The sequence below is a fragment of the Theropithecus gelada genome, chromosome 6 (genome assembly GCF_003255815.1).
Source record: "Theropithecus gelada isolate Dixy chromosome 6, Tgel_1.0, whole genome shotgun sequence".
Lineage (NCBI taxonomy): Eukaryota > Metazoa > Chordata > Mammalia > Primates > Cercopithecidae > Theropithecus > Theropithecus gelada.
The window spans coordinates 169076705-169089306 of NC_037673.1; the positions used below are offsets into that span (position 1 = coordinate 169076705).

The 12602-nt window shown below is 50.0% G+C and overlaps 1 protein-coding gene across 6 annotated transcripts in view; it reads left to right on the plus strand.

Moving 5' to 3' along the window:
* Positions 1-12602, plus strand: part of ERGIC1 (endoplasmic reticulum-golgi intermediate compartment 1) — a 121528-nt gene that overhangs the window by 57725 nt on the left and 51201 nt on the right. For 5 of the 6 annotated variants that reach the window (XM_025386953.1, XM_025386954.1, XM_025386950.1 and 2 more), the window contains exon 3: positions 8536-8608. In XM_025386953.1, coding sequence (XP_025242738.1) covers positions 8536-8608 — 73 coding nt within the window. Of the gene's footprint in view, positions 1-8535; positions 8609-12602 lie in introns of those variants that run through there. The other variant, XM_025386955.1, reaches the window with a different exon arrangement.

Consider the following 12602-nt stretch of genomic DNA (forward strand, 5'->3'; position numbering starts at 1 on the left):
GAGTAGCCATCCTCTGGCCATGCCCTCTGCCGCATCTCCACTGCCCATGCCTGCTCTCTCTGTGCAGACTGTCTGAGCCAGGCAGGAAAGAAGGAAAGACGGGAGGGAGGGAAGAAATGCTGAGTATCTTGCGGGAGCCCTTCAAACATTTCTTCACTTAATCTCTATCCTTACTGTAACCCTGCAAGGTATAGGCACCATCTGGAAGGACACAAAAGAAATTGTCAAGAGTAGGTGCCAGGCCGGGCGTGGTGGCTCACACCTGTAATCCCAGCACTTTGGGAGGCCAAGGCAGGTGGATCAATTGAGATCAGGAGTTTGAGACCAGCCTGACCAACATGCTGAAACTCTATCTCTACTAAAAATACAAAATTAGCCAGACTTGGTGGCACATGCCTGTAATCCCATCTACTCGGGAGGCTAAGGCAGGAGAATTGCTTGAACCAGGGAGGCGGAGGTTGCAGTGAACCAAGACCACGCCATTGCACTCCAGCCTGGGTGACGAGAGCGAGACTCCGTCTCAAAAAAAAAAAACAAAAACCAAAAAACCAATAGCTGCCCCTGGGAGAGGAATCGGGCCCAGGGATGGGAGAGATTTACTTTTCTCTTTATACCTCAGAAACGATTTGAGTTGTTCACCAAAGCATGTTTTTATCCATTAAAAAAAAAATCACGATCTCATCCAGATTTGGGGTTCTGAAGGCCATTCTTCAATAAAAGGAACCACGGCTCCTTGGAGAAGTGGCTGATTTCAGGGCTAGGCAGGGTAAGGAAAGAGGAGCCTGGAGCACCTGGTGTCAGCAGGACCTAGGAGCCAACTTGAAAGCCAGCCTGTGACAGTAATAAAATAAATAATGACATTATTGGCTTAGAAGCCAGAGAATGAAGAAGCAGTTCTGTGAGTCCTAATTAATATCAATAAATGGGGGAGAAGAGACAAATCCTTACAGAAGAATTCCAAAATATACAGGTTGAGTATCTCTTATCCAAAATGCTTAGGACAAGTGTCTCAGATTTTGGATTTCAGATTTTAGAATATTTGCATTTTACTTATCAGTTGAGCATCCTACATCCAAAACCCTGAAATCCAAAATGCTCCAGTGAGCATTTCCTGTGAGCATCACGTTGGCACTGAAAATGTTTCAAATTTTGGAGCACTTAGAATTTCGGATTTTCAGATTTGGGATACTCAACGTGTGTGCAGCTTTTCTCCCAGTCAGGTGATAGAGTTTCATTCCCCTCTCCTTGCGTGTGGGCTTAGTAACTCTGTTTCAAAGAATAGAGAGTGGGAAGGAAAAATAAGGCCTTTACTGAGGACATGTGGCAAGTGCCAGTGAGGAACCAGGTGAGGAAGGCTGGCATCACCAGTGATAAGCCACGTGCATATCATGAGCCCCTGACAGGATGCATGGAGGCATCTTGCCTCCATGGGATCGTCCCCAAAAACCACAGTTCAGTCTAATCATGAGAAAACTCACAATCCCAGGTCAGGGGACATTCTATAGGATACTTGACCAGTACTCTTCCAAAGTGGCAAGGTCTTGAAAAACACAAAAGACCGAGGAACTGGCCGGGCGCGGTGGCTCAAGCCTGTAATCCCAGCACTTTGGGAGGCCGAGACGGGCGGATCACGAGGTCAGGAGATCGAGACCATCCTGGCTAACACGGTGAAACCCCGTCTCTACTAAAAAAATACAAAAAACTAGCCAGGTGAGGTGGCGGGCGCCTGTAGTCCCAGCTACTCGGGTGGCTGAGGCAGGAGAATGGCGTGAACCCGGGAGGCGGAGCTTGCAGTGAGCTGAGATCCGGCCACTGCACTCCAGCCTGGGCGACAGAGCGAGACTCCGTCTCAAAAAAAAAAAAAAAAAAAAAAAAGACCAAGGAACTGTCACTGATGAGAGACTAAGGACCCAGGATGAAAATGCAAAGTGGACTCCCGGATCAGTTCCTGAAACAGAAATCAGGAGTTTGTGGGAAAACTAGTGAAGCCCAAATAAAGTCCGTAGCCGAGTTCATGGTACTGTACTAATGTTAATTTCTTCATTTTGACAAATGTAAGATGCTAACATAAGGGGAAGCCCAGTGAAGGGCATATGGGAACTGTCTGTACTACCTTTGCATCTATGATTATTCTACAGTAAAAAGTTTTAAAAACAAACCAAAGCCACCTTGAAAACAGGAGATGCTTTCGCCACATTTTCCCAATGAGAAAATGAGCTGAGAGAGGTGAGGTGAAATTTCACAGCTCACAAAATATGGAGCCATGACTCATACTCAGGTGGGCCTCCTTGCACCCCACATGCCCTTCAGTGCCTGGTATGGGAGAGAGACCTGCCCCGCTGACGGTCCCAGCCCTGCTGCCTGAGCAGGGTCCTGGGCCGGGCAGTCGGTCATACTGGAGTCCATTTCTCCTGGTTCAGGCCGTTCTTAGTTGCGGGAGGACCTTGGGGATCCTGCTGGGCCTGCTGAAGCTGCAAGATGCCTTAGAGAGCCCTGAGGAAGGGACAGCACAGCCACATGGCAGGATGCATGTCACATAGACTCTGTGTTCTGGCGGAGCAACATTCATCCTCCCATTTAGCAGCAGTATGACTGGGCAAGTCACTCCCCTCTGAGCCTCAGTTTCCTGATCTGGGGATTAAATGTGTCCCTGGACATGTCTTGTGCAGGGCACATGCTAACCCCTCAGTACACGGATGACTCTCCTTCTTATCACTGTCCTCCTGGAGCCTGCAACCCATGAGGGCCTCTGGCCTGAGAAGCTGTGCAGCTCTGTGCCTCGATCCCCGAGGAAAGGATATGGAGGGGACCATGAGAGAAAAGAGACTTGGTAGTTTATGAACCTGATCCAAAAAAATCAAATGAGGTTTCCTGCCCCATTCCTACCGTCCACCAATGGCTCCATCTTCTTCCCTCTTCTCCATCTTGCAGTCTCTCCCTTGTCTGGTATGTTTAACAGTCAGGTGTGTATTTATTTTTCTAGAGTTTTAAAAAAAATATTTAGGCTTTTTTTTGTTTGTTTTTTTTTTTGAGATGGAGTCTCGCTCTGTCCCCAGGCTGGAGTGCAGTGGTGCGATCTCGGTTCACTGCAACTTCTGCCTCCCGGGTTCAAGCAATTCTTGTGCCTCAGCCTCCCCAAGTAGCTGGGACTACAGACGCCTGCCACCATGCCAAGCTAATTTTTGTATTTTTAGTAGAGACGGGGTTTCACCATGTTGGCCAGGCTGGTCTCAAACTCCTGACCTCGAGTGATCCACCTGCTTTGGCCTCCCAAAGTGCTGGGATTACAGGTGAGAGCCATTGCGCCTGGCCTATTTAGGCTTTGATATACGTATATCACTGATTGAAACACAAAAAGGAGCATACTCTGCACACTGTTCTTCCCTTGCCTTTCTTCCGCTGATACATCCTGGGCACCTTTCCTGCCAGCGGATAAATAGCCACCACATTCTTCTTTCCAGCTGTGTCACATTCTGTTATCTGGCTGACCTACGGGGCCTGTGGCCAGCCCCTGAGGGTGGACATTCCCCATTCTGGTTTGTTGGATATCCTTGTCCATATCTTTTTGTATCCTTGTACAGTTATTTCTGTAAGGTAACTTCCCTAGAAGAGGAATTACTGGGTTAAAGAGTATGAGTGTTTTGAAACTTACAAGGTCCTGCCAAAGGGCCCTCCAGGGACATAGTCTGATAGACAGTTTCAGCCACGGCACAGGAGACAGCAAATTTCCTTACACAAGAGGAAAGGCGTGAGGCATAGGAAACCAGCCCTTAGCTACCATTTAGTGCACAAATATTTATTAACCAGGTCCTTGGGCCAGGCGCCATGCCAAGCCCTGGGACTGTACTGATGAATGGGCTTCCATCTTTGTCCTTGAGGAGCACACGGCCGGGCAGGGCAGGCCGACTCGGACACGTACCATTTCATTACTTTGTGATAGGTGCTATTAATAACTGAAGGAAAGATCAGGGTATTGGAGACTCACAGCTCAGGGTTTAAATTTTGACTCCTCCACTTACGTGACTGTGTGACCTTGGATAAATTCCTTGGCCTCTCGGAGCCTTGGGTCTCAGGTCCAGTGCCCTCTTTGGCTGGCCGTACCAGGTTTCCTACCAGCAAGCCTTCTCCTGGGGTCACATTCCTACTCTCCAACGCCTGAGTCAGTTTCAGAAGAAGGCTGGAGTCGGAGAGCCATAGAGTCCTGCCCAAACATGGACTGAAAAACCTTCATCAAAAAAAGCCTTCACTATCAGAAGGCCTTTCTGGTTGAAATAGTTCTTACCTTCTGTCGTGTTTTTCATTCATTCATTCAACAAATATTTATTTTATACCTTATCTGAGCCAGGCACTGTGCTAGTCCCTGAGGCCACAGTGGCATTGAGATCTGGTCTCTGTCCTCCTCCTCTAGCTGGGGTAAGGGTAACACACACCATGAATGTGTGTGATTGGGACCTTTGGACCACTTGAATCTCTGCCAAGCAGACTTGGCACTTACTGTGTCCACCTGCTGGGCTGACCAGCCTTCAGTCCGAGCCTTGAAAAAGCACACAGATCTCAGAAGGAGGCCTTTCCATCCACATCCCCCTGGCTCTGGTGTGGATGGAATTAGAACCCTGGGACACGTCTACAGGCATGGAGCACAGAAAGTAGCCAGGAGGCCTGGACCAAGCCAAGTCAGCACCGACTTTTGAACACTCCCTGCTTTGTTTTGTTTTGTTTTGTTTGAGACAGAATTTTGCTCTCATTGCCCAGCCTGAAGTGCAATGGCTCACTGCAACCTCCGTCTCTCGGATTCAAGTGGTTCCCATGTCTCAGCCTCCCAAGTGGTTGGGATTACAGGCGCCTGCCACCGCACCTGGCTAATTTTTGTATTTTTAGTAGAGATGGGTTTTCACCGTGTTGGCCAGGCTGGTCTCAAACTCCTGACTTCAAGTTATCCACCCGCCTTGGCCTCCCAAAGTGCTGGGATTATAGGCGTGAGCCACCATGCCCAGCAACACTCCCTATTTTGTGCCTGTTCATCATTACAGCATCCAATGAGTTGTCAGGGCTTGGGGGAGGAGGGTGCAAAAGATTCTGAAATATGGGTCCTATATGATCCTGGTCAGAAAGTTGCAAGCTTCCAAAGCAAGGATGTTTTGCCTGCTCAGTTTTCCAAGAGGTTTAATAGCCTCAGTTTGCAGGTGAGAAAGGGAAGAACAGGAGCCAGGAAATTTGGATTGATAGCTGATCTCTTCCAGTGGATTTGTTCAGCAGCTGGAGAAGACAATCTGAAATTAATCCCTCTGCCATTCGAAAACGAAAGAAAACACAGCCACTCAGTAAACTGATGTAGAACCTGTTTTGAAATAGATTGCTGAGTGAGCAAAGCATGGTGGAAAAGAGTGTGCCCATTACGCTGCTGTTCGCTTAGGGGGATGTATATATATATGTTTCAATGTCCTTGGATGGCCACATGAAACTGTAACAGGGAATCGGGGGCTGCAGATCAGGAGAGACAGACTCACTTTTTTATACAGCTGGATTTTTTTTAAAATATATAATATGCATCGTTAACTTTTTTTATTTAAAAATTTTTGTTTGTTTCTCGCTCTGTCTTATGGTGCTGATGATAACTCCTTTTTTTTTTTTTTTTTTTTTTTTTTAAGTAAAACCTTTAAATGCTTCCCCACTACAACTTTTTCAAAGTTTGGGAGAAACTGGGAGTAATTCTAGTATCCCCCATGTCTCAGGGTGGTTGGAGAGACTCAGTGAGCAGTCTGGGGACATCCTGCCCTTCACTTGGACCCTAAGTTCTTGACGTTCCTTTTCTCAGGGCGTTGGCTCTAAAACCACGTGGGTTCCAGTCCTGCCTCTCCTGCCCCCACACGGCGAAGCCTTGGGCCAGCCTCCTTGTCTCGCTGTGCCTCCACACCCTTAACATGGGCACCGCCCCCCTCAAGGTGGGTGGGAGTGTGAGGTGACAGGACATCTGTTAATGCACTCACGACAGGGCACATAGTGGGTACCCAGCGAACACTCTCTTCCCCTTTCGCTCGGAATGCATCTTTGGCTATTTGTTTTGAAGACAGAAAGATGGCTATTTGCTTTGAAGATAGATTGATCAGTCGGTCAATGACTGTTTGTTTTAGATATAGGTAGATGGGCAGATAGATATACATAAATAGATATGGGCCAGGCGCGGTGGCTCACGCCTATAATCCCAGCACTTTGGGAGGCCGAGGTGGGCAGATCACAAGGTCAGGAGATCGAGACCATCCTGGCTAACACGGTGAAACCCCGTCTCTACTAAAAATACAAAAATTAGCCGGGCGAGGTGGTGGGCGCCTGCAGTCCCAGCTACTCGGGAGGCTGAGGCAGAAGAATGGCATGAATCCAGGAGGTGGAGCTTGCAGTCAGCCAAGATGGCGCCATTGCACTCCAGCCTGGGCAACAGAGCAAGACTCCATCTCAAAAATAAATAAATAAATAAATAAATAAATAAATAAATAAAAATAAATAAATAGATATGGAGTAAGAAAAATAATGGAGAGAACTGGCTGTCACATCCGTGATGCTGGCTCTGCCAGTCCAGGTGCAGGCTGCAGAGAATGCAGCAGAATTAGCAAGAGGCACTGGGAAGTCTTCTTTGCAGGAAACTGAGGGTCAACCAATGTGTCAAATCACTTTCCCCAGGTTACCAAACCGTTCCCACATCTCCCTGATGGAAGTCCTACTCATGAGCTGATGCTCAAGTAATTATTACCCACCGGGCTCTGTTTCAAGCTCAATCCTTAGGTTACTGAGATCCTCAGAGCAGCCCTATAAGGCAGGCACTACCATTGCTGCCATTTACAGGCGAGGAAGTGGAGGCACAAAGAGGTTAAGTAGCTCACTTAGGGCCATGCAGCAGGTGAGCAGTGAGCGTGGTACTGGGATGTGAGCCCTTGCCCACTAAGCTCCTCTAGGATAAAGTTAGGTGGGGCGTATTCAGCCCTCATTTTGTATCCTGGGAGCTGACTCTCTGCTGTACACAATACCTATTAGTGCCTCCCATGTCCCCAGCCCCAGGCCAGGCACTGGAACTCCAGAGTATTTGTCTTTCTGGATATGAATCTAGTGGGGGAAACAGCCACAGATAACCGATAAAATGTGGAACATGTTCAAGTAGAGGCTGGGAACACAGAGGAAAGAGTGACCAGCTCCACCTCTGGGAGTGGGGGAAGCTTCCCATCAAAAGGGACATTTGAGTCGGGCCTGGGAGGATGAGTAGGAGTTCACCAACCAGAGAGGATAACCATGGAGGAGGAGGGATGATGAGTCTAGCAAAGGAACAGAAATGAAAGGCATGTTTAGGGAGTAGCATGCAGCTGGGTGTGGCTGGGTGGTTGGACATTGTGGGGAGTGTCAGGAGATGGGGCTGGTGAGTGGAGTTGAGGGCCGGACCCTGGGGCACTTGTTATGTCCTGCCTCAAGGAGTGACTCCAGGGTCCACCAGCCTCAGTGTCCTTAGGCAGATGAGAGAAAAACAGCTGACATGGCCAACCCCAGAATTCTGTTCTACACTCTCAGTATTTTAAATATATTGGACCTGCCGCGTGCGGTGGCTCATGCCTGTAATCCCAGCACTTTGGGAGGCTGAGGTGGGTGGTTCACTTGAGAACAGGAGTTCAAGACCAGCCTGGCCAACATGGTGAAACCCCATCTCTACTAAAAATAAATAAATTAGCTGGGTGTCGTGGCAGGCACCTGTAATCCCAGCTACTCGGGAGGCTGAGGCAGAAGAATCGCTTAAACCCAGGAGGTGGAAGTTGCAGTGAGCCAAGATTGCGCCACTGCACTCCAGCCTGGGCGACAGAGCAAGACCCTGTCTCAAAAATAAAGAAATAATAAACCTATTGGGCCATTCTTCATTTCCATGAAGAATTATTTCTTCTCTGGAAGCACCGCTGTGTATAGCCTCGTTTTCCTCCTTCTAAGGACAGGGGCACAGTATGGATGGCACCACAGAGGGTGGTGATAAACAGCAATGGACTCTGCCTCAGCCTCAGAACCAGAAAGGCAGAAGGGAATGGTGGGGCCTGTGGCAAACTCGTGGGCTCAGACCCTCTGTGGGAACAAGGGTTAGATGTTCTTCTGGAGAAGGCAGAACGCTGGCCTTTTATGTGAAATATGCTGATTGTTCGAGGTGGACTTCAAATTGTGAAATATGTTATCACTCGAGCCAAACAGAACACGTTTGTGGGCCACCGGTTTGCAGCCTCTGCCTTTGGCTGGCCTCTGCACTAAAGAGCTCTCCTGGAACGAAGCGGGGCCAACCCCAGGAGGCTTGCTCATGTTGGCAGGTTGATCCACACCTGGAGGCCAGACCAGCACCCCGAAGGCAGGGGGTGGGGCTGCTTCATATTGAGACTCGAGTCAGAAGGGGCTTTGGAAGGTCTGTGGGCAGGTCCCCACACCCTTGTCCTGGGGCCTCTTTCCTCTTTCCTCTAGGCTGGTCTTCCTTCGTCAGTGCCCACCACCCTTAACAGTTTGCATTTCTGTTGTTTCTTCCAGTCTCCATCTGCTGCTGCCTGTTCATCCTCTTCCTCTTCCTCTCGGAGCTCACCGGATTTATAACGACAGAAGTGTAAGTCATACTTCCCCGATGGGGCATTCCAGGATGTTCTGGGACCCCAGACAAGAAGAGGGAGGGGTCTTTGGCCAGGTGGCTCACACCTGTAATCCCAGCACTTTGGGAGGCCAAGGCGGGCGGATCACCTGAGGTCGGGAGTTCGAGACCAGCCTGGCCAACATGGTGATACCCTGTCTCTACTAAAAATACAAAAATTAGCTGGGCGTGGTGGCACGTGCCTGTAATCCCAGCTACTGGGGAGGCTGAGGCAGGAGAATTGCTTGACCCTGGGAGGCAGAGGTTGCAGTGAGCCAAGATTGCACCACTGCAGTCCAGCCTGAGTGACAAAGCGAGACACTGTCTCAAAAAAAAAAAAAAAAAAAGAGAGAGGGAGGGGTCTTAAAAAGGAGAGAAAGTTCCAAACCTTCCAACTTCTGTCTCCAAGTCTGTGGCATCGGTTGTGCTTCTGTTTCTTAAAAGGACTATAAAGTCAGAGCAAAAGTGAATATTGCCTTGTTAAAGCTGAAGAGAACATTTTGGTTCTGTTCTGTGGGGGTTCTCCTGGGTTCACAGAAGAACAGAAATAATTTGCTCATCTCTGCCATCCCTTTGTTTGGTCAGTGGGCTTTTTTCCCTCTGAATCATCAGAGGGTCATTTGATGTGAGAGCTGAAGAGTCCAGAGAAACTAATGGATACAGCTTCCTACTGGAGGGGGCGAGGTTGCTGACATCAGCACCCGGCCCCCTGGACTAACCCCCTTCCCATTTCTCAGGCCCACACTTGGTGAGGAATCGGTGCAGGTTTCCTGGCAGTGGGTGACGCAGTTAATCCATCCCTGATTCCTAGAATTATCTGTTGTCTGGATAACCCAGTAAACGCTCTGGGGTGTGTGTAACAGAATGCCATTGGAATTATGCAGTCACGACCTCATCGGACACCCCTCTGAGATGGAATTAGACCCAGGAGCTTCCTGCCTTTGGCACTGGCTTGAGGCTTCAAAGCCTCTTCGCTTCTGTGTTTACAGCCCGGAAAGTCATCACAGAGCTGGGCCCTGGCCACCCACTCTCCTGCTCAGCACTGGAATTTTCTTTTTCACTAATGGGATTTCTTGGTGTCCTTTGCCTCCACTCAGCCACAAGACAATAGGAAACTAAATACATAGCTGCTTAGCCCAAGACAACTCTCATTATACAAGCATTGCCACCTTTAGTTCTCAAACAGCCCCAGGAGGGAGCTGCCCCCTCTTTACAAAGAGGAAATTGAGGCCCAGAGAGGTGGAAGGACCTGCCCACAGCCATATAGTTAGGAGGTGGCTCCCAGCCTTCCCTGTCTCCTGAGCCCACGTGTGTTTGACCAGCACACTGAGAGGCCTATGAGATGGGAGGGCTGGTCTCGCCTTGTTTCTGGGTATACCTTTCAGCCCTCCCCTGGTATGGGAGAGTTTGCCTTTCCTGGTCACTCTGATTCTGTTTTAACCCTGATGGCACCAAAGCCCAGGGGACCTTTTACAATGGTGGGAAGAGTACTGGTTAAGGCATTGGGAGACCCAGGGCCAGGTCTCTGCTTAATTACTACTTTGCTGTGTGACCCTAGGCAAGCTGCCAAACCCCTCTGGGTCTCAGTATTGGTAGCCAAATGAAGGCGAGTAGACCAGAGTCTGAGCTCCCTTCCAGCTCTGGGAGAGGTTGGTCTGCTTCCCAAGACATGACTGTGTGGCCACGCAGCGTTCGAAGAAGGGGTTTTATTCGCCCCAGGCCACCGATGGGAGATGACCACATCCAAGTCAAGCATCCTCCCCTCTTGTACAGCTTGGTCACTGGACATCCCATGATCACCCTATCATGAATCAGAGGTCGAAGCAGGGAGAGCAGCAAGGGGTTGAGACTTGCTGATGTGATGAGGTACCTGTTGTATGCCAGGCACCCAGTGGCCTCTGCAGGCTGTACCCCACTCTCTAGGAGGGGACCTGCTTGGCTTGGCAGGCCTGTCATGTTCTGAGCAAGGTGACAGAGGCACACATGTGTCATCTGCTGAGACCAGGCACCGGCAGGTGGCTTTATGTGTTTTGGGTAGGAGCACCAGCAGGTGCAAAGGGCCTGAGGCAGGGATTACCTGGTGCATGTAAAAGGCAGGAAGAAGGCCAATCAGCCAGGACAAAGCGAGCAAGCAGACAGGGTAGGAGATGGAGCGGGTAGGACGCAGACGGGCCAGGTAGAATTGGGACTCACTTCTTTTTTTTTTTTTTTTTTTGGAGACAGAGTCTCGCTCTGTCGCCCAGGCTGTAGTGCAGTGGCATGATCTCAGCTCACTGCAACCTCTGCCTCCCGGGTTCAAGAGATTCTCATACTTCAGCCTCCTGAGTAGCTGGAATTACAGGTGAGTGCCACCATGTCCAGCTAATTTTTGTATTTTTAGTAGTGACAGGGTTTCACCATGTTGGTCAGACTGGTCTTGAACTCCTGACCTCAGATGATCCACCTGCCTCAGCCTCCCAATGTGCTGGGATTACAGGTGTGAGCCGCTGCGCCTGGCCTGGGACTCACTTCTTGATGATGAGCTCGTGGAGCCCAGGGCTGGATCTGCTCCCTCACTGCTTTGTGGCTCCACACGTGGAGGAGCTGAAAATGCCAGTGGAGGCCACAGTCAGCAAGCAAACAAGACTAGACTGTATCAATCAGGGGCAAGTGCTCCAAAGACAAGGACTAAAGCAGGGCAGCGGGTAGAAAATGAGACAGCTGCAGGCACAGGATATTTTATGAGGCTCAAACAAGATTATTTAGCTGAAAGCTACTTAATATAGTGCCGGATATCCTTTAATATCACAAGGTCTGTAGCTCTTTGTGCATTTATTCATTTCCTACATAGTTCCTGTCTAACTTTAAAGAGGTTTTAAGGCCGCTCCGCACTAGGCATGTAAGTACTCAGTGAATGTGACCTCCTCGTCCCCTCTTCCGCTTTGAGTTAAGAAGATGCCTCTCTTGCCTGCTGCTGACAGCGTGTGGGGCGGCGTTCCCAGCTCATCCCACATGAGGTGGGGCACTGAGGCAATGGGCCGCCTTCAAGTGAGTTTTGACGTCACAGCTTGAGGCTCGAGCAGGTGCGGCCCCACCCGCACAAAGCCTGGGAGTACTGGGGAAGGGCCCTTCCAGCAAGCCCAGACAACTCTTGCGGTCTCCCCAGGGCAGGGCTGCTGCTTTCTGACGCGCACTGTGTGTTCTCGCTGCTCCCCATTCCCCTGCGCCAGGACTTCCTCTCCCTGTCTCCCGGGGGCAGCCTGGACACTCTGACCCCACCGAGTTCCTGGAGAGGTACAAAGCTTAGATGATGAGGGGAGGAAGGGGGCCAGGTGCAGTGACTCACACCTGTAATCCCAGCACTTTGAAAAGCCAAAGCCAGAGGATCACTTGAGCCCAGGAGTTCAAGACCAGCCTGGACAACACAGTGAGATCCTGTCTCTGCAGAAAAATTTTAAAAACATTAGCTGGCCATGGATGCACACACCTGTAGGCTCAGCTACTTGGGAGGCTGAGGTGGGAGGATCACTTGAGCTCAGGAGATCCAGGCTGCAGTGAGCCGTGATGGCGCCATGGCATTCCAGCCTGGGAGACAGAGTGAGACCATGTCTCAAACAAAAACAAAGCAAAACAAAACAAAAACATGAGGGGACATTTTTTGAGCATCTGCCTGAAGTCTAACCCTGTGCTAAGTCAGCGGCTGGAGAGAGGGAGGGAGGCAGGGGTGAACAGAGAGGGCTGTCCGGAGCTGAGGCCAGAGGCTCCAGCTATGAAGGTACAGTGACCCCAATGCCCCCTTCCCTCCCTGCTGCCTCCTTACCAAGGTGCAGGAATTGCCCGAAGGGCCTCTGCAGGGTGAGCCCTAGGACTTACTAAGCAATCAAGAGGAGAAAGCATCGCATCTTTGGGGTCTTCCAGTTGTCAGAAGCTTGTGACCCCAGGAAGCCCTGCAGGTTTGGGAAGAACCGAAGGTCACAGTTCTCTTTTTCTGAGT